The sequence below is a fragment of the Cariama cristata genome, unplaced genomic scaffold, assembly GCF_000690535.1.
Source record: "Cariama cristata isolate BGI_N322 unplaced genomic scaffold, ASM69053v1 scaffold41079, whole genome shotgun sequence".
Taxonomy (NCBI): Eukaryota; Metazoa; Chordata; class Aves; order Cariamiformes; family Cariamidae; genus Cariama; species Cariama cristata.
This window is the reverse complement of record NW_009638210.1, coordinates 406-22,842: the sequence shown is the minus strand read 5'-3', so window position 1 is coordinate 22,842 and position 22,437 is coordinate 406. Positions and strand designations below refer to the sequence as shown.

The 22,437-nt window shown below is 41.6% G+C and overlaps 1 protein-coding gene across 1 annotated transcript in view; it reads right to left on the bottom strand.

Moving 5' to 3' along the window:
* The window catches only part of RMDN3 (regulator of microtubule dynamics 3), a gene marked incomplete at its 5' end in the record, with an annotated part of 34,667 nt that extends 13,241 nt beyond the window's left edge, over positions 1-21,426 (bottom strand). The window contains 5 exons of the mRNA XM_009708620.1: positions 13,228-13,288; positions 14,372-14,474; positions 15,995-16,262; positions 20,405-20,551; positions 21,231-21,426. Coding sequence (XP_009706922.1) covers positions 13,228-13,288; positions 14,372-14,474; positions 15,995-16,262; positions 20,405-20,551; positions 21,231-21,426 — 775 coding nt within the window. The remainder of the gene's footprint in view (positions 1-13,227; positions 13,289-14,371; positions 14,475-15,994; positions 16,263-20,404; positions 20,552-21,230) is intronic.
* Positions 21,427-22,437: the final 1,011 nt, after the last annotated feature.

The window sequence follows — 22,437 nt, the reverse complement described above, 5'->3', positions numbered from 1 at the left end:
GAAACAGAGCTCCAAAATATACATCTTGATAAAGAATTTAGAAGTTTTCCCAATATTTTATGAGTATTACTAGTTTTTCACCTTCCTGTCCACTGGGCAGATATGTTAGCCTCTTCACTTGAGTAAGGGAAGGAGACAGATACTTAGCATGCAGGTATTTAGACTGCAATGAAACACACCAAAAATGAAAATAATCATTAATTTAGGAATTAGTACCTTGGAAGAGACAGTAGAATTCTCAGTGACTTAACCTGAAATTAATGACCAGTTAGTCATAAAGAGCTTGGGAAAAAAGCTTTGGCTTTTCTAAGGGGAGATGAGATGGAAGGAAGAAAGGAGGAAGGCAGCGCAATAAATCATGTTCTGGATTAAAGCAACACTAATTTTTTACTGTCACTGTCTCCATTTTCCATGGGGATTAAAATTTTAAACATGTATTTTCACACTAAGGGATCACATCAAAAACCAAAGTGATGAACAGTGGCTTCATCCCTGTTCTGACTCACAAAAATACTCACAGCTGCTCTTAATTGTAGAAAAAATAATCAAGTATGTATACAGGAACGCTTTTCAGGATGCTTTCCACCACCCCTTTAATAACATTTCATTAAATAAATTCTGAAAATTGGCCACTGCCCAAAGAATTTTGAGACATCGCACGTTTTAGCCTTTGAATGATCCAGACAGCTCACCATATGCATGCTAGTCACAACTTTTTGAAGAGTTAACAGGTAAAGATGAAGTCCACTTCGCATGCACATGTAATTCTATAGCACATGTAATTCTATAGCTGTAATTAATGTAATTCATTATTTATTATTCAATAATTACACGTAATTCACGTAATTCTGCCAGCCTTCGCAGCCTCATACTCAATGAGCCACCCTAGATGTTCTGGATAAATTAAATGCTACCTGCAACGTTGCTAGAGCCACAACCTGAACCACTGTCCTAAGAGCACAGATCTTCTTGGGTAAATCATTTTAAGACCCTATCCTTAAAATTAAAAGCCAAGTCCTGCAAAAGAAAATAGCGTGTGAAAGACTTTGCAGCAGTTCCTCCTCTGACATCTTGCTGCGGACTGTACCCTTTCAGGAAAAGATTGGCTTCTGCTTCCTACACCGCAGGAACGGAGTTGGTCTTACACTGTCATTAAGGCTTCGACAGATCACAAGCCATCTAAGCTACAGGTATTACATGGAAAAAGGTGTCAACAGAAATATTCCAGAAGGCAGCCCTTGGGTTTGCCTGGCATCACTCCGACCGAGGTCACTAAACGTCAAACCTGCACGGTTTGCTTGAACTGCCCGTTATTGAGATGAGGAGTTATTCTGAAGAAACCAAACCTGCAATACTTACCAAAATATTACTTTTTCCTGGCACACCATTTGATGAAGCCTGACAGTATTTTGTTACGTGAGAGCAGCTGTGCTGGATCAAACCAGAGGTCACCCTGACCCACTACCCTCTTTCTGCGTGCACTGCTGGAAGCAGCTTAAAACCGGGGAAGGTACAGAGCCATCGTTTCCCATTACGCTATTCCCTCCCTCCAGCGCCTTAGCAAAGTTTCAACTTTCACCACAGCCAATTGCTCTTAGCTCCACAGCTCCTTTTTTTTTCCTGGATATTTAGTATCCTACTGTTTCCTCATCAAGTAAAAATTTTCCCAAAGTTTTTAATTGCATGTATTAATCTTCACTTACTGCTCTAAAACTGTAAATGATGGTGCTGTAAATTGCTAGAGCTCTTGCATTTCATGTCAGACTGTCATCTAGCAATGGCTAGTTCAAGGAGAGCCATTTATCTTTTACATACATCTTACTCAAGGGAGCAGGACCTCGCAGATTTAACTAGCATACACAATTATTTGGAAATGCCATTATTTTTTTTTTTTAAATGATTATTCCTCTTTTCACCCCTGACATTTCCCAGACAGACTGGTTTGGGAATACCGTGGAGGCAAGACTCCTAGCTTTACATAAGCAAAGTAAACAGAATACAATTTGCACAACTTGGGCTTGAGCCACACGTATTCCCTTAAAAAGAAAAGAAGACAAAACCCAGCAAAAAAGCAAACCACGCAGCAGCAGAGGTCTTTGAGGCTGAAGACTGGTAGGATGGGAGAATACACAACTTCAGTACGGAAGCCGACGGTCTATGGGAGAATCCATCACACTCCAAACGATGATGGTGTCGAGACTAATTACGGGAAAACTGAAAACCACCACCTAGTATGGAAACACACAACACTTGCAGGGACTGTCTTACAAATGTGCCTTGGAAACCAACAGACCTTTAAATAACTGGGCTTTCAGCTGCTCCCATTCACCCCGAAGCCAAGCATCAGCAAGGAGAGCAAACCTACAGAGATGTGTTGTGACTCGGCACAACCAACTGTAAATCCTAAAGCACCTGAGAGAGCGCTTCCAGCTCCTGGGGCTGGTTACACAGCTAGTCCTTCACGGTGACGTTTGGAGCTGGCTCCAAGTTCAGAGAATATTCTTTCTTTCCTTCTCTAGCTGTTGTACCGGCCAGGTAAAACCAAGCAGAGGAGCGGTGCCCGGTGAGCGAGTTCTCTGCTGCCAGAGAAAGACCCCACAGGTATATCAGAAGACGACGGCTGTAGGCAATGACACTTTGAATCCTGCAGCCAGGGCACTGGTTTGAAGTCAAGGATCATACCCAGTCTTGAACTGGGAAATTATTAATGAACTCCAGATTTCTTGCCTGTTGGGAAATATGGCACCCAGAAGCAACGTGGCTGAACCATGCTCCATAGATTGGGCTTCCCCCTGAGCCTACACATTTGGTGTACGCGGATTTCCCATTGCAGGAAAGTAAGGAGGCATAGACTATGAAGACTTAAGGAGGCGGCACAAACTACTGACTATAAAGACTCTACCTGCATGGAAGAGTTCATAAAGTCAAAATGAACTATGAACAAACATGATTTAGAATGGGGAAAAAAAAAGATAACTCTGAAACAATTTTTTAACTCTTATATGCTGACAACTACACCCTTCAGTTAGATCCTGAGAGATTAACTGAGGATAACGGTGGCAAAAGATGACAGATTTTGAACAAGATAGCCCGTATCCTGAGTACCTGTCGTCATTATAATGTCAAATGTCTGCAAAACGAAAGGTGTTGACACTGGCAAACAGGACGAACGCAAGACCACCCACACAAACTCCATTTATTTTCTCTGAAGTGAAAAGTGGCAGGCACGTAGATAAGAACGTAAGAAAGGGAAAGCACGTAACACCACTTCCTCGGAATAGTCACCCAGCCTCCATTTGGTCAGGTATTGTCTGAATTTTTCCTCCAAGCGATCGTCTGAATTTTTCTTTCCATGCCTCCTTGCTTTTTGAACCCCGTGGGCTTTCAGTAGCCACCACAACTGGGGGCATGGCACTCTGCAGCTTGAATGTGTGCATGATATAAAACACTTCTTTGGTTTGAGTCTGATATAAAACACTTCTTTTGGTTTGAGCCTGATGCTTAGCAACTTTATTTGAAGCCATCTAGTTCTTGTTTTGGAAGAAAGTGTCCTCACTTCACCCTCTCCATGCCACTTGAAGTACAGGTAAGTTACATTCCTCTCAGTCACCTTTCTTCCAGCCTGACAAGTCCTAAATCTCTTAACTAATTCCATTTACAAAAGCTGTTCTGTGCCTTTCATCTCCCTTGTCACACACCTCTGAGAACGCTGGAGGTTTACAATACAAGGCGAGGATAGATTTGCATAGTTTTTAAAGAGATTATGTTCATCATATTCCCATTTCAGACAAGTATAACTCCCCTGTCTTCAAGTGAAAAATTATCCATCACAGTCCACCCTAAGCTGTAGGTGTAAAGATCTGTAAAACCAAATAGTCCACAGATACTCACCTAAACAACTTTTTAATCACTTGAACATGACACTGAGACTACTTAAGCACTTACTGTTTTAGTTGCAGACCATCAGCTCTGGTGAAACAACTAATCTGACAGCCTTCTGCATGTCAATTCCCTTTACCAAGTTTTAAAGCTGCATAATGCTAAATAAGTTGACTAATATATGGCTTAAAAAAAAGAGACATATGCACACACACTTCCTAAGTCACACACTTGTGTCTGCAGGTTGTTTTCTAGTTTTGGTTTTTTTGTTGTTGTTGTGGTGGTGGTGTTTGGTTTTTTTTTACTAGTATAATTATTTTAGTTGCATGTGTGAACTTTTTTCTCAAGACACCACAATTAAACTGTGTATCTCCTAATCTAGAGACTGGTATATCGATTTTAACTGCAGGTATGTACACATGTATGCACGGTCAGAAAGTGTGTGTGTGGGGAATCTCATTTCTTAAAATTCCCATAGACGTGCTCCAAACCTTTTATCTTTAAGTAGTTGTCCTCCATCACATGCTTGCACAACTTGGTGGAAAAAGTAACAGAACAGTAGCTCTAGCTGAAGTGATATGGCAACTGGGGGCAAAACTATGCAAAAAGCTCTCTGTAGGCTTCTTGTGACTGCTCTGGATGACAGCTTGGGAATGACTTCAGTGTTACTTACACAACTGCAGGAGACCTCATATGAGTTTCACTCATTAGTAGAATCCACAAGAGCCATGGTTATAGCAATACAAACATTATCCCATTGCCATCCAAACGGGCATCCCAAATGCCCAGATATTTGTGTGAAGGTCTCCACTATTTTAATCAAAAACAACTTTAATTTTTCAAATTGAGACAATACTGTATTTTTTTTAATTTTTGTTACTTATTGCACAGTCAAGGCAGATTATGGCTCATGTCTGCCAAGTAACAAACTTCTCACCTTTGCTCTAGTGGAACCAACAAGAACACACAACTGGAGCACTCCTGTCCCTCTGCAAAAGCAGCCAAAGCCTGCTACACAAGCAAAGCCTCACCCTTTCCAAGGACAATCAGCTCCACAAAGACTACTTTCTTTGACCAAGATATACTAAGCTGAAAGCAAGAGCCCAACATACACAAATGAGTAATTCCTATACTCCCTTAAGGGCTTGAGGCAGAACATCACTTAATATAGTATCTTAACTTGGACGAGAGAAAAGTGCAACCCTAGGAATCTCAGGATGAATTCAGATGATAACGATCACTTCCAGTGATGATGAATTCACTTCCAGTTACAGAGAGAAAATCTGCTCAGACACTTGGTGTTGTCTTTAATTTCTGTGCTTCGCACCAGCCACTATCAATGAATTGTTCATGGTTAACGCAGTCCCAATGTCTTAGCAACAGGTGGGATGCAGAAGTTTCTAGCAACTTTAATTCTCAGTCTTGCAAAGAAGAGAGGCAAGAACAAAACATCAAAAAATCTACATCTTCTGCTTTTAGAGAAGCGAACAAGGACAAAAAGACAGACTGATGTATATTAAGTTTCAGGATAGCTAGCATCCTTCTTGTGAAATTCCTGTAAGCAAGCAAAGGAAACATGGTATAGCTGTAACTGGTATAAAGTTGATTTGCAGTTCATTGAAGGGTCAACGTGGGAGGTTCATCGCTCAAGGTCCAGCTAATCTGTTTTGAAAAGTACCCATCAGAAAGAACATGACCTTGTTTTGGAGAGAATAAATTACTCAAGTCTCCTTTACCCTGATTTTTCCACAATTAACTGTCCTTTGAAGATTACTGTGAACGAATGGCCATTGAATGGAGGGGTAAATAAATCTCCTGACAACAACACTGATCCTATTAAATAACTCCATTAAGTTGGGTAACATAGTAGAGATTAAATTTAAACAGGCTGCAGACTGGCATATGCTAGAAGATTCAACAATTAATGGGGAGGTGGCTGCAGAGAATCAAATTTAAAGGTTACAGTACATCGTAAGGAGCCCGAGGCAATAATGATTCTGTACCAGCAAGCCTCAGCTAAGGCACTATACACATTTTTTGAGTAATAAATTAAAAAGAAGAAAAAAAAAAAGGAAGAGCTGGACAGAGTCCATAAGACAACAATGAGAACAAGAGGTTTGCAGAACACCACCACACTAAAAGGTTGTGACAAGTAGGTCTGCTTTCTTTCAAAGCACTGGATGAATACAACAACTATTGTATTCTCTCACAAATCGTTCCTCATGTTAAACTTTTTTTCCATGTCTAGACAGGACAGAAGTAGAAACAAAGCTTAGGTCGATATCAGGAAAATTCCATGTAGTTATATATATATTTTAATATATATATTATATTCATATCATTAAACACACTGCTTGATAAAACAGGAGAAAGGGGAGAGAAGGGGAGAGGACAAGCCCCATCACTAGAAGATTTTAGGGATCAGGGACAGTTGCGGTATACCTGGCATGCACCATTGCAAGATGAGTGAGGTGACTTCCCAGAGGTCCCTCCCAACTCTGTGTTCTTGATCCTTTAAACACCAGAAACCAAACACTTTTCTGGATCGGTGCTCTGTTTCGTGCTTAATTAACTTTCCTATGAATATACTCAGGTTCCAAGGAGACCTGGCAAATTACGTTAAGTTACATGTTAGCTAATAAGGAGTTTACTGAGGCACGTGGCTAAAACCGAAGTTAATTTTCATTAGTGATTTAAGTCAAAATTCAAATGACTGCCACAGAAAAGAAAGGCTGAAATATCCCCTTCTCTGCCTGCACTGAAATATATCTTTTCTTGATCCTCAAAAAATTAAAATCTTCATTAGCTACATCAACTGGGACACAAAATGTGTCTTGAATTTTGTTCAATTTCTGTGTTGGTTTTATCTGCTGAAGATCTCCAGTCTGCCTCAGGAGGTGGTAGGAAAGGACCATATACATTCTCTTCATAGAACAAAATGTATGCACCCCCAGTAACTCTGAAGATACAAACGGTATTTATTGCGTAGAACATACACAATGGCTTTAAACTGGAAGAGGGAAGATTTAGATTAGATCTAAGGAAGAAATTCTTCCCGGTGAGGGTGATTTGCCAGTGGCAGAGGTTGCCCAGAGAAGCTGTGGCTGCCCCATCCCTGGAAGTGTTCAAGGCCAGGTTGGATGCGGCTTTGAGCAATGTGGTCTGGTGATAGGTGTCCCTGCCCGTGGCAGGGGAGTTGGAATGAGATGGTCTTCAAGGTCCCTTCCAACCAAACCATTCTATGATTCTGTGAACACACAATTTTTATGGAGTGACCTCATGCTTATTTAAACCTCTGGTTTTACTCAGAAGACTTGCAGTTTCAGCTGTCCTCCCAAAAGCTACCAGCAAAGAGCCTGGACATACCTGGGCAAGATGTTCAAACTGTAACAAAAAGACTGCAGGAACTACTAATGCTTTCCATGAAGGTGTCACCTGCATCAACACTCGCGAGAAGAGCTGCAAAATGAAGTCTTTTGTAGCGCACGAGTTGTTTTTCACCTTTGTAGCATTATTGCCTGTACTATCAGAGCTTTCTGCTGACATACTCATACTCTTAAGATCTCGGTTCTCAGAACTTCTCTTTTCTTTATGCCTAACAAATAAAAAGCAACCCACAGACTGTAAATGTCAAGTTACTTCACTATTTTCAAGAGGAGGGAATATCGATCCCTGCTGAGATTCCTTTTGTCCCTGCTCATACTTCTCAGTACTTTCTCTTGGTTTCTCTCCAGCATTCCCACTCTCAGAGCCTCCGCGGCTCGGGAGATGGAGATGTTTCAGGGTACCAACATCCCTGACAAAGGGAGGGTCCCTCCCAAGTCAGGGGGATGCTATCGGGCAGCTCTAGCTGCATACTATTTTTCCTCCTCCAAGTTCTGAAACATCTAACGCCTATTCCTATTTGCTATAGTTGCTTCTGCCCCTAATCTACATTGTCAGTAACGTCCCTGATTAATTCACCCATGAACAGAAAATGCTCAGCTCATAAATCCAGACATAGCTCAAAATTGGCCAGATCTGGGCAGTAATCCATGAAGAGTTAAATTCTGAAATACTGCCAGTTGTTAAAATTAAAGCTATCTTCAAGTCATATCCGGAATACTGTCACTTTTCAAGAAACTGGTATCTACCCACGGACGGCCAGATGTACCACCAGAATTTAAAAGGGCTGGTACACAATTCAGTGGCTATGAAGTGTGCAAGATGCTCCACCATAGTGACAGACTCTTTTGAGGAGAAGGGCACATTTTGGAGGCTCATCCAACCCAAGAACATATCCTCCTCCCGCTTCTCTATAACATACATAATATCTCCAAGAGAGCCAAAGCTTATTATTTCTTCTGCAATGACAGTTCTCAGCAGCCAGAAAATAGCATTTAGTTTCCAATGTGAAATACTCGACTCAAACAAAAGCTGCTAATAAAGCACCTGCAGTTTTTTTCCCAGATGGACCTCTGAAACGCCTCGCTGCTCTGGTTGCACTTCCAGTATTTCTTTTAACAACAGGAGTGGAAGCCAAGGCAAACACACAGCTCGCCGTCCCTTCCTGAGCCCTAAAGCTGCTGTTACGTGCTTGCAGTCATGCTGCAAACAAACAGCCACACTGAAACGGACAGGGGATTCTAACACGGCCACAATTGTTTCTCTCGCTTCATTTGTGAGGATGTCATATATTCATGGCTAGGCAGCAAACCACAGGGGTTTGTGCAACGATCGATGCCTCTTTCATCCAGCCCCAAAAGCAAGCAAGAACAGACTTACAAACTTGTTCCATCCTCCTATTCATGAGCTGAAATCAGCTAAGGCAGCAATCGATTTAGTTGGATGTAATACCTCTCCGTTCAGAGATCTTTTACAATTAAAGCAGAGAATGACTTTGCTATCCTTATCAAAAGTAAGAGCCAGGTAATTGTAAGACAGGAGTATATAGGCATTAAGAGCACTTGGTATATCAGCCAGCCTACAATACACAAATCTATTCTAAAGGTACTAAATACATCGAATGCCCAACACAACTCTCACACGTTTCTACATTCCTAAGTGGTGCCTAGAAGGAAAGCACAGCCAGAGATCAGTCCCCCTGCACAAAGGCTGACTTGTCTGCACAGCCCTGATCAAATCCCAGTGCTGTTCTGACCAGCTCTGCGGAGATGGCTCTCTTGGGACCAGCTGACTTCCAAGGGCAAGCGACTACAATAACAGCTTTGTACCAAATCTAATGTCAAGAAGACCCAAGAGATCCATGAAAGGACTCTCCTTCATATTTGGGCAGATCCCAAAGCCAGTCCAGACATAGTCCCAGACACTTACTGCTTTCTCTATCATTCTTGACAAACCACTTACTATCATGCTGCCAAAGCCTTCAAACCATCCAGCCACAAAACGCTCCGAAGTTGCAGCCCGTCACGCTCCACTCAGTCCTGCCTTTGCCAGCACTCAGAAATCCCTTCTCGTTCACAAAGTTATTTTTTTTTTGTTTGTTGCTTTAAAACGTCAGTCATTACTGCAATAACTATGAGGCACTGAGAGAGGGAGAGAAAAGTTTTACTTGCAACGATGACTGTATGCTAAGTATCTTCTGTCTTGCTTGGCAAGCACCACACCTTTAAGACAATAAAACAGGGAGTGATTTGTGCAACAGAAGCAAATAGTACAATATAGAGAATAACAAATAAGTACCGAAAACCAACACAACTGCATCTTAAGTAATCCATAAACATTAAGTGGTAATTGATAAAATAGAAAATTATGGTCAACATGAAATAATGCACACAGGAAAAAAATGCAGCCCTAATATACCTACAGAATCACAGGCTTCACACTGCCCATATCACTGGGAATATTTCTAATAAAATGTCCATTCAGTATGTTGCGGAAAAGAAAGACAATGTTGACTACTGCATATGGAAGTAAGAATGAAAAGGATCACCACGTTAGTATTACACAAATCCACGCTGCTCCCACAACTTGTGTTCTGCAGTGAATTCCTGTAATTTTGTCTGAAAAAAGACATGGTAGAAAGAGAATAATATGGGAAAGACAACATGGATGATGAGAGATAATAAAATGATTCCCTAAGAAAAGAAGTAATAATAGATTAGGACTCTTCAGCAAGGGAAACAGATACTAAAGCGAGAAATACAAGAGAATAAAACTGTCATTTACAAAGGAAGTGTGAATAATCATTCTCTGTTCACTTCTTCATAAACCAAGTGCTTGGCCATCAAATCAAAACCAAAACTGCTTCAAAACCCCTATGGGCAATTTCAAAGAGAGCAGGCAGGTTTTCTTCTACCCAGAGCATGTTCCATTATGGGATCTATACCAGAGGGCGGTATGGAAACGGCCGAACACAGCAGCTGAACTAAGATGGCACAAACTGACAGAGGACAGCTCCATCATGGGCTATGAACTCACCGCCACACTTCTCCCTCCTGGAGGTAAGGACGGCCCACTGAAGGGAAGTGATCCTTCTAGTCTTTCAATAATTTTTAATTTTCCTAAACGTGGCTACCGCAGACAGCATGCTGAACTAAATGTAATTCTGAGCAATGTGCCCATTACTTGAGTAAAGGGAAAACAACCTATAATGTCTTTTGGAACTATGTTTTATCCTACATTTTTCATATATATGTACCTTTTCGTGTATTAAGCATCATTTAATGAGCAATAATTTTTTTCTCAGCGTAAATTCAATTAGCACAAAAAAAGACTGCAATTAAAACAGCTTGCGACCATCCCAAGACCCACACAGAGCTGGAAAGGGAATAATTTCCTGTTCTACACATGGTTGAAAATAATTATTTCTGTGACTGATAAAGGTAGTTACACATTCATTTCCATTAAATCCCATGCCTCCCACACGCTGCTATGCTATTTCCTTTCTCCCGCTGCCCGTTCTGCAGCTGCTATCTCGAACTCAGCGCAGGATGTCGACGTGCAGAAGCCTCAGCCCTGTTTGGAAGCGAGACAGGTCTAACAGGACAAGAATTGTCCCCTCTCTCACCAAAACCGCTGTGGGAAGAGGTGGGCACAGGTTGTAACAGTGGCACCGAGAAGATCTCACCTCAAAAGGCCTGAGATTCTCTGCCGCAGACACAGGACCAAACACCGCAGCCCAGCCGTGACTGCTGCACGCTACCAACGCTGCACCACCAGGCTGAGCTATCAGTATCACACACCCTGAACTGGAACCTTGCTTTGTACCATACCAAACCATCCAGTATCAGAGTGGCTTACAAACTTTAAGACTCAACCTGGCAACTAAAAACCCATTCCTTCAAGATGTTAAGCCAGCAGACAACGTCGAACACCATAATCTGCAAGAAATTAGTCACATTGTCTGTCCCAATATTCTTCCTTCATACCAAAGCTTTAATTGAGAACAGCAATTCGTTACTAAGAGCTAAAATACACAGTCTTTTCAAGACAATAAAGGCATCTATTTAGACGCCAGCAGTCCAAACTGATCCTCCAAATAAATTCATTCATCTCAGAAGAGCACAGATCTTGTTTGGTAAAGACATTCAGCATCCTGCTTTCTCAATAATTTCCATTAAAAATAAAACTTCTCTTTTAGTCTATTTTACATCATGTCAGTCCTTCACAGTAACTGCTGATGAACACTGTTCATCAAGGCACTCACCAGAATACCAGAAAAGCATATTCCCTTACCTCTACAAATATCTGTACCACTCTACAAACTCTCTTTTGGTGTATTTTTAAAAAGGAGAGCAATCCTTCCAGTCCCATACACGAGCTGCAGCCAAAGCCTGTTCATGCAGGCTGCTGAAGAGAGCAAGGTACCTTCCCTCCCACCCACCTCCTTACTGAAATCCTAACCAGCTGCAGCATTTATACAAACATAGAACACCTGGCTTGGCTAAACTGCAGATCATTTCATCTTTTGTCATGAAAAAAAATTACAAAATATCTTTGTACAAAAAAAAAAAAGAGCCGTATGCTGCTGCCTCACTCCATTTCAAAGCCAGAGCGCTTTGCAGAGTGACAAGCAGCATCCATGAGCAGAATACAGCAGTGCCAAACCAGAAGACACTCTCCAGAAGGCTAGAAAAGGCTGTCTGATAAGCACGTTTCCCCTTACTCCAGAATTAAGATGAATACAAGAACATTGGCACAGCACTAAGCCCACGCTCACAATAGCTGATTGAGGCAAACATTACCACCTCTTGACATAAAGCAAGCATCTCTGCCCAGCACAGCATTATCGAAATGTCAGTAACAGAATAAAAAACAACCATTAAAGGAACACAAAGGAAAAACCTCATTCATATTTAATATGTAACTCTTAAGACTTTGCCCCCACAGCTGTGCAGCTGGCTGCGAGCTGGGCTTTGAAGGATATACTCATTACTCTACAGGGGGCTGAAAAGGGGCCAAAGGAAACAAGGACTCGTGAAAGAAAATAAAGAGAGCCTCACCAGATTGAGCTCTCAAACTCAGGAACTAGCTTTCTGCAAGTCATCTGCGTGAAACATACTCTTTGGCAGCCCATCTACACCCTGCACAGCTCAGGGCGCTCCGGTATGCATTTTCCCAGGGTCTGCACAATCAAAAGCGTCGCCGACGGAGTTCAGCTCATTTCTGTGCCGAGATGCTTGCAGCATCGCGCCCAGGCACACACACGGGCCCAAACGCCAGCTGCGGAGCAAATTCCTGTCTGCCACTTTCAGAAGGGGAAATCGCACCATTCCCAGGAAAGCTTCTAAACAAACTTTCCTTCGCTTCACCTTTTCAAAATATCTGCACTTAAGCTACGAGTAGCCCAAAGAATACGCAGTTTAGTCTGCTCATTTTAGCCTGGCAAACACCAAATGGAGCTCATTGTACTTACTCATCTCAAACTCATTTTGCCAATACCTCGTTTGTCCAAGTCTCGTCTGGAAGCTCATCTTTCACCACCACCACCACCACCAAAGTTCATCCACTTGTTAGGGGCAGACTGACAAAAGCCTTGCTACAATCTGCTCTTAGTACCCAAAGAAGTTCATTATTCTATTTGGGAGCTTTTGCTCAAGAACTCCTCTGGCCATCTCATCTCAGAGAGAAATTCATAATTAAATTGGCATATGTAAAGCAAAGTTTAATACTATAATCACAACCAAACCTACCGTCTGTCAAGCCATTACTTCTGCCACTTAACTAAAGCGGTTAAAAATTGCTTTCTTCAGAAAATAACATCAACATCAATGTAGTATACTCCAAGTAAGATTAAATAAGCTTTTTTAAAATTTTTGTTTTAGTTTTTAAATGCAGTTCAGCTCACAAGAATCTCCAAGTCCTTTTCCTATGCTTCTTAAAGTCATGAAGTAATGACTTACATACCATTGATGGCACTCAGCACTTTGATCCCATTTCTGTAAGGCAATTTCTATCTCTTCTTTCCCTGCAAACAAGTGGTCAGAGGTAAGAAATTCAGCCGCTTTCTCTCTTAACTTCTTTCTCTGAAGCTGTTAGACTACAGTAACAGAATGGTATAAAAATCATGTATTCGTTAACTTTAGAATACATTCGACTTGAAAATGTCCTGTAAATAATTTCATAGCTTTGCAGTGATGTGGAACATCCAAGCCGCTCAAAGAGGTCACGCAACTTTGTAGTACACTAGCAAGTTGTGTTGACTTGTCAACATGGTTTCACCTCATTTGGAAGTACAGTTATAGGTAACGAAAACATTTTCCACACCATGTTAAGGAAAGTTAATTAGAGCTTTCAGTGGTTTTGTTCTGATGCATTTCACAGCCTCAGATCTAGGACCTGCCCCACCTCCCCCTCTCTCCTCCAAGAACCTGCGGTCTGAAAAAGCTGAAAACTAAACACCTATTGAAGGCTACAAGGACTATCAAAATAAAACTTCATGTTTTAAATGGCTACACTGATTTCCAGAAAAGAATAATACTATAACTATCGAATACAATTAACTAACTATACCTAGTTATGTGCATAATAGACAGGACAGAAATTCTTCAGAATAGTATCTTTTGTCGCATGTCTTAAGTGTAACAAAGATGATTTTTTTGTTTTATTCTGACCCACCTACAATCTTGCAAACAAACCACATTCCAGATAGTGAAGAAGAATGAGGCAATGAAATGAAACTGATTCCTCTAATAAACACACATTTAAAAATGTATTTCTTTTTTATATCTGCACGTTAGCAACACAAAAAATTGAATATGTTACAGCAAGAACTTATTTATCTTAATATCACACAGGATATGGATGACAGGTTTGAGAAACGAATTTTTATACCCTTAACTATTCCTTGGTCTATGTATACTGTCTTTCAGAGAGCAAAAATTTTAAATACATAGCACCACACTACTGCTAGTTAATCACCTAAAAAAATAGATTACAAGGAAAAAAAAGAATCCACCACATTGTTTGCAAGTGTAGGGTTTATAAATCCGAAGTGTAATGTCAGCTTTGAACATCCCCCTTCCATTGCCTCAAACACACAACTCCTTACCATCAGATGCGTACGATCTCTTCTCATCTGTGTCTTCTGTGATTTCACACATATCACTATACGCTCGGGCCAGGCGCCAAAGAAAGTCTTTCTGGTCTGCATACTGCAGTAAAAACTTAAATGTTATATACACCAAGACCAATTCTGCCATTGACAAAGAGCATGAGAAAGAAAAATCAAGTGGGGGCATATACTAGAAGTCGCACAGACATTTTTCGAAACCTTAAAAGGCCCCAACGCTACAAGAACTGAAGCAGAACCACAAAAGAGCAAACTGGATGGCCAAATTTAGAATTAAGCTTACAAGGCTACACTACTCGTACGGGTCTAATTGTTGCTGCCTTCTACCAAGGAACCCCTCGACTTCAAAGGCCATATTGGGGTCAGTTCTTCAGCACTCTCTGCTAACCCCAAACCACTAGAAAAAAAAAAATCATCCTAAACCTCACCACTTCATTAAAATTCACAAATTGAATTTTACTTTTTTGATGCTTCAGCCCGCATTCAAAGAGTATCACATCCTGCCTCATTCTTAAACCCGGGACAGTACTGTAGGTGTACTGCTACATTTGAAGAGGATATGTTCTGACAAACTCAAACTTACTTAAAAAAAATTTTAAAAAGCAGAAAATTCAAACATAACCACCTAACAGTCTGATTTCTTTTGCAACAGTACTGTAAACAAAAGAAAGAGGAAGAATCACCAGAAAGAAGCATGTAAGAGAATTCCAGGCCTGTCCCACCTCCCTGGTGGGAAAGAAAAAACCCAATCTACTTCAAATTAGAACTGATCAAGTTTTCCTCCTGTTCTTCCTGGAAATACAGACGCCCAAAAGGTTTCGCTCTTTACAAGGCTGGCCACCCAAAACGCTCTCTCTGCACACCTGCATCAACTGCTGCGGGCCACCACCACGCAGCAACGCAAGCTGCCGTCCCGGGGGGATCCCCTGCGTGCGGCCGGAGGTATAAGCTCGCTATCTGCAACAGCTGGAGTAAAGCTATCGCTGCCCCTTACTGTTTCCACACCCCAACGGCAGCCCTGGCGTTCACTGAATCAGGGGATCAATTCACATCGCCTCTATGATATAAAAAGACACATTCTTTACAGTGGCAAAACACCTGCACCATCCAGGTTTTTAATCTTGTTAACTAATATACACGTAAGTGTTGCCTAACCCTTCTGTTTGAACATGCAACTTCTGTATTTCACGAACCACCACGCAAGTGCACTGGGCAGTCCTCGGAAAGACCAAGTTTCCTGAATATAGATCGAGCCGTTGCATGTGCAATGAGGTAAATATTCTCAAAATGTTCGCTGAGTTTACTGTATACACACGGTACTGTTATTTTACACATGTACAGTGTGTTCACTCAGGGAAAGTGATGACATGATGAGACACAGAGTTCCAAGGCAGAAAGCGACTGGGAACCGGCTGCTGCTGTAGCCTGAACAATTTTGGCCTCCAGCCTGCTCCCAAGCTGCTCCTGAGGAAGGGGCCACTGGAAGCCGGCCCAGTTGTTGTGTAGGACCTGGACCCTGCTAAGATATGCAATTTCCTCTTTCCCAGCTATTTAGCTGAAAACACAAATCACTGCTGGAAAATATAAAAAGGCAACCTTTACCACCAGTTTATTATTCAGCAGCAGCTGGAATCCCTCTCTCTTCTCCTGCTCATCTCCGTTGTGCAAGCGGTCAGCCTGCTGCAGTAGCTGACCCAGTCCTTCCTCTAGCGAGGGATCTAAGATTAAATGCGTTTCATCCTCATTGACGAGATCCAGGGAATCCCGTCGCACCGTTCTCACTGTTTCACAGCTCACTTCATCTTCCCCTTCTTCGCTTTCTCTCTCGGACTCTCGGTCATAATCAGACTCAGCGTTAGCTGTGGTGTACCTTTGAGAAAAAACAAAACACAACGCAAAATTATTTTGAGGAGATGCTGTGCAGCATATGACCATTTTATATATACGATCCAGAAAAAACAACTCTTCCTAACAGAGGAAGAAGAGCATCTTAGTTTACCCTGGAGAACACTGTATAATCCAAGTGTCTCAAATAACACACCAATCATTATTTCTCATGTAATACAGACAACCTCAAAAAGCTGAAGAAGGAAGCCCCCGCCAAAAGTTTAGTAGAACTCAGTCGCAAGCGTCCACATCCCACCTGCATACGGTAACTGCTTCTCTTAGGCCTTTTAACCTCAACGTAAGAGAATTAAACAACCAAGAACAGAGCCAGGACAATTCAGTTAAATGTACGGATTATAAAAGAGATTTTCAACAAAAAACCCGACACACTCATCCATGTGGAGAATATAACCTGAGGTCGTTAGCCTGTTCCAGGAAGTTTCAGACACAATAGCTGTTTTGGCAGTATCTGGTACCTCCATCATCTTGTCTGAGCACTAAATACAAAACAGCTTGTTCACATGGACGTGTGAAAGGTGCAAAACAGTAGGAGAGAGATCAAAATTATTTCAAATGAGCAGAAAGTTCAGCAAGGAGACAGCAGATGAGGCACAAAAAGACACCACGTGTACAAAAACCCAGGCAATGATGAGCTGCTAAATTAGTCAAATGAACCAGAATAAAGCTCAGATCAAAGTTTCTGAAAATGGCTAAAATTAAGCTCCCCCAAATCACATACAGGCACCTAAGCTGGAAATGTAAAACAGCGTTATATATTGACTGGTATCACTGCAGTGGGGTGTCTACTTACAGAACTAACATCTTTTTAAAGAAGATTCTCTATTTGGCCCTCTCATACTTATCTGCAAGCTCTTAACTGAAGAGTAAGCACAAATCAGCCAGTAATTTAAGAATGTGCACTTTTATATTTGGATTTTGTTGGTTTATCTGAATAGAAAGCTCTCTTCATGCAGCATGCTATTTCAAATCCCATAAACGCTTAATTCTAGGGGATGTTTGTAATTGTCACCCGATTAAACTGTGCCCAAGCCAACTTTACAAGTTCTGCTAGAATTAAAAGTCATTGCAGGCTGGAGGTATTTGGTAACCACAGCTGCGTTCCCTTTTGCCCTTGCTGAATCTCTCCTCTGAGGGAGAGCCCAGCGCTCTGTGCGTGAAGCTGCCTTTCTCTGGAGACAAAGATACGTGACCAAAGTCCGTATCGGAAGAAAGCAGTTACAGTAGTTTGGCCACACATAGATAACAAGACACATTCAGCTATCAAAGCTTCAGTTTTCTGAGAACCATCAATAATGCTCAAGCATTTCCCTCTCTGGTAGAGGGTAAACAAATACCCTCACTCACCACTGCCTCCAACCCTCATCCGTAAATTTAAAAATGCACCATTTTGTACTGAAACATTTTAAGACAAGAAATAAAGTAAGAGTCAGCCTTATCACTGCAAAGCCAGGAAAGCAAGCACAACAAGACGACATGCTGGAGACTACGTAGGCAGCACTAAATTAACGGATAATGTAGCAACACAGTGGTAGGTGACACTGGCACAGCTCCGTTTCAGGTTAAAAGCTTTATTTCTTGATATTTTCTTAAGAGTAATGATATTACTAGTTCTCTAGACTACCTCATTTTCAATACTTAAACACAAACTCCTCAAATTCTCTTAATTCCCGTCCTAACCTACCACGCAGCACAGTTGTGGGCCACGCAGCTGTGATACTGTCTCACTACAACATTCTACTGGCAGCTGCAAAGATTTCAGTACTTCAGCTGAAAAACTCTTTCCACGTTGAAGGCTCCTGAAACACAATATGGCCTTTAAAAACAGCCAGCAATGGATGGCTCCTACACACTTTTTTCCTCCACCACAAAAATGTGTTTTCTCCAAGACAGCTCATACAAGATGCTGCCAGTTTAAGAAGACAAGTAATACCGTATATAACTTCATAAACTCAGAGTTTTCAGAAAGATTAAGGGATTTAGATGTTATCAGCCTGTTTTCTCGAATTTACGATGACGGAAAGTTCTTAAATGCTTTAGTATGTTGAGGCCTCTGGCTAGCACACATCCTGAACGAAAATGAAAACATACTATCTGGAACAAAAAAGCACATGGGAAGAGGAGGCAAAGAAGCCCAAAAGACCAACGCAGTGCCAAAGCAATATCGAGAAATTAAGCAGCCCAAGACCTCTGGGCTCCTGAAAGCTCGTGATGATTTTTGCGAATTGTATATGAAATTGGAGAAGATACTCATGTCCATGTGGTTTACAAAATAAAGCTGAAATGCTAGTTCATCTTTCTGAATTTCATTAAAAGAATACAATTGCCAGAAATGAAAACACAGCTGAAATGTATCTGTCGAGAATAGTCTCATTCTTCCTCCCAGTGGCTGCTAAAAATCTTACACAGTCTCTTCCAAAATTTACATTTCCTACCCTGAAGTTCTACTAGAAAATTTTAGCATTTACCTCTCTAAAAGACAATATTGCATACTAAAGGCAGCTGGTCCTGAACAGACTAATATTATACCTATTTGTATACAACAAATATGACTGGAGTGAAAAATTACATGCTATTCAAATATATTTTTTAAATCAGATGAGAGTTGCTTATTCACTAATTCTCCACATTGGCCACTAAACCTAATTACAGATTTTAAATAAAATGTAAGAACTCCTCCAACCATCACGAGGTTCCCAATAAAGTAATGAGGTTTTGCAGTAAAATATATCCCTGCTCCAGAGCTCACGTGAGGTCCCCTAAAGAGGACGCCTTCTCTGAACCTTAGAATGGTCGTCGGCCTCTATCATGACTTAAAATGTCCTAATGATCAGACGACACCTAGGGCTGGTATCTGTTGAAAAAGACTACGATTTTCAGCACGCTTTACAAAATACATTGGCACCCTGATGACTCAATGCATCTGTTATTATGAAGACAGCAACAGCTCAGAACCAACTACGTATTTTCAAATTTATGGTGCAGCCCTGTTACCTATTGCACCATCACGAATCACTTGCTCCCTAATTCTGCTCTCATATGAACACCCGCTTCAGATGAATGAAGCGGTTCTATAACCCGAATGAGATCACATCAGCTCTTTCCTGCTCCACCTACTCCAGAGAACACACTGAAACGACACGGTTTTCTGGCAGTCACAGAGCTGCTTTCCTGCAGGTCCCTGTCCTTTGTTCTGGGAGGCCGCTGCAGCAATGGCTGCTTTGTCCCCTGGTCACAAACCCGTGCCACCAAGTGTCAGTTTGCACCGGCCGCCTGGTCGTTTAGCTGCCACCAAACAGCATGCCATGTCCACGTCCTGCCTGCCTCGCTCTCCGTGCTATAATTAACTTCTCTCTTTGAACTATATTTCATTTCAACTTCCCTGGGACTATGTATGCAGCCAGCACTGCATGTTTTTGAACACACTTATGTACCTCAAAAGCCATAGAATTCGTCTGATAAAGGCACAGAAGAGACGCGTCTCATCAGAAAGGCGGCAGTCACATACACGTATGCAGCAGACCTCTTGTTATCTATCTAATAAGACAATACTTGCATCTATATTGTAATTTTTACCGATTTTCTCAAACTACATGGTACTTGTCACCTGTTTTTAAACTGTAAGAACTTAAGCAACACAACTGATCAGTGTGACACACTGAGAAAAATCTGTAAGAAATAACTAAAATGTCTTTGGCTAGGGTAACTGGAATATATTTTTAACTTTCTCAAGTTTTCCAGACATTCTAAAATATAAAATTGTATGGAAATTTTATTTACAAACTCTCTCACTCAAGTTCCAGGCTGGATTTCTACTTCCCTTCTTCCTGCAAGGTTCTCTAATCAAATTATTGCTTAAAAAAAGAAAACTCAAAACCTGTGGGTTTTTTTTCCTCTTTCCCCTCTTTCTCTAAAAGTCGGAATCATTGCACTTCTCTCAATCTGGTCCTGGCAGCAGACAACTTACTGCAATAAAAGCAAATAAGAACAGGACGACAGACACCTAGTGGGGAAAAAAATCCCTTCCTTGATGTTCAAAACTGCTCAGACATAAGCAATTGGGCATCAAAGCCCATAAAGCCGCTTTTAACCTGGTGCTCTGCTTACCCTCCTTCACTTTCTCCATCATCCGTATTGGCTGTTCCTGAGCTGGCTGTGAAATAAATTGAACTGGAGCCTATGGAATCACTTCTTTCTCTAGGAAATGGGAACCGCCTCCGGCGAGTTACTTTCTGGGTTTCTTCCAGATGGGACCTTTAAGGAAGGTAAAAAGAGAAACAAATAAACATTTGATAGTGAAATCTCTGCTATTTCATTTCCCTTCTCCCCTCTACCAGCTTCTATCCAATTCGCTTTATATCCAACAAATTCCCAAGGTGACTTACTCTTGCTTATACAAAAATCCCGCCACCATACAGCAAACATCGTATTCTACAGTTAAAGCAAGTCTGACCTCCGACTTAGTCCACAGACAATCCACATATGCAATCCATATACAAAGGGGTAACCACACCACAGGCATTCCTCTGCTTTCCTCAATCAACAAAGACAAAGGAATCCTGAAACACCTTGCGGAATACACGACCTTTTATTCAAAATCAAAAGTGAGCTACAGCTGGCAGCAATCAGAGAGAAAATACCAGGAGCAAGAGACAAACTTTTACCGAACAAATAACTGTCCCAGTCCAGAATATGAGGCAAGTGTCTCTACTTGATACTCCGTAAGAAAAAAAAAAACAACCCTGGCTAAAGATACAGGTATTTTTTTTACATTAATCTCACTGGACGTCAAGATGTAATGCCAGCGGAAACCAGCAACACTTGTTCCACTTCCGGATTTCAAATTTAACATACTCAATCATGGCTGTTTTACCATGCTCTGGAGTAAATATGTGCAATAGTAGAAAAAGACAGAAAGGGGGAGGGTCGATACCTGACTTCGCTGACGATTTCTGCAGCCAAGTGCTGCAGGCTGTTTCGTAGCTCCTCCACTTCTTGTCTTAGCTCCGAAATGTTTCTCAACACGAAGTCAAGGCGCTCCAGCACATCCACCTGCTCGTCATGCGTTAGGAGAGCTGTGTACACAGCCCGATCTCCTGTCTCGACAGGAACTGGCACTCTGGGCACGACTTAAAGAAAACAAAAGGAGAAAAAGTTCATTAGATGCAAATGGGAAAGGATTTCACATGGGAAATCTTAGTACAATTTTGTTTTCAGAAGATGGAGGCTATGAGGCTCGGTCTCAAATATTGCTGCCTGACCCAGTCTGAGGTTTTGGGTTCTTCAACCGGTTTACTGCTCCCTTCTCCAACACCAGCATCTACCTGCACTTAACAGAGTTGCAACAGCAATTACAGAATCACAGAATGTTCTGGGTGGGAAGGGATCTTTAGGGGTCATCTAGTCCAACCCCCCTGCAATAAGCAGGGACATCTCCAACCAGACCAGGCTGCTCAGAACCCCGTCCAGCCTGGCCTTGAATGTTTCCAGGGATGGGGCATCTACCACCTCTCTGGGCAACCTCTGCCAGTGACTTAGGGGTAAACAAAGCTCTTTTAACTACACTTCTAGAAAAATCTCCTTGTAAAATTTTTTTTCAAAAACAACACCCCCCTCCCCGAAATCCAAAGAGGAGACATCAGACTTCAAATAGCAGTTCAGTCATTAAAACTTGTCATTGCCTTCTGCTGAGTATCTAGAAACTTTACCAGCCTGTCTGATCCTTAAATCTTCTTGCAGATATAACACAATCAACCAACATGTAAGAACAGACTTACATCTGTGGATTTTAAAAGTGTTTTCTTGAAAGCCCATAAATATTATACATAAATAAAACACTCTTTTTATAATAACAACAATGATGAGAATCGCTCTCAAAAAAGCAGCTAGATTTGTAGAAATGCAGGGCTTATCTTGCAGGGTACCCGGTGTTAACGCATCCAAACTCAGAGATAAAAACCTAAATTCTCTTAAAGAAAGAAGTACTGCAGTCTTTTGCCTACTCTTCTTTTGCTTCTCGGGAATCACACTGTTTGCTTTGCTGTTTTCTCCAGGAGGGGCTGTGCAGAATCTCCGGGTGTTGTTTGCCGGCACCTGCCCCACTCCAGCACCACTTGTCGCTGCCCCCGTTACCCCCTCGT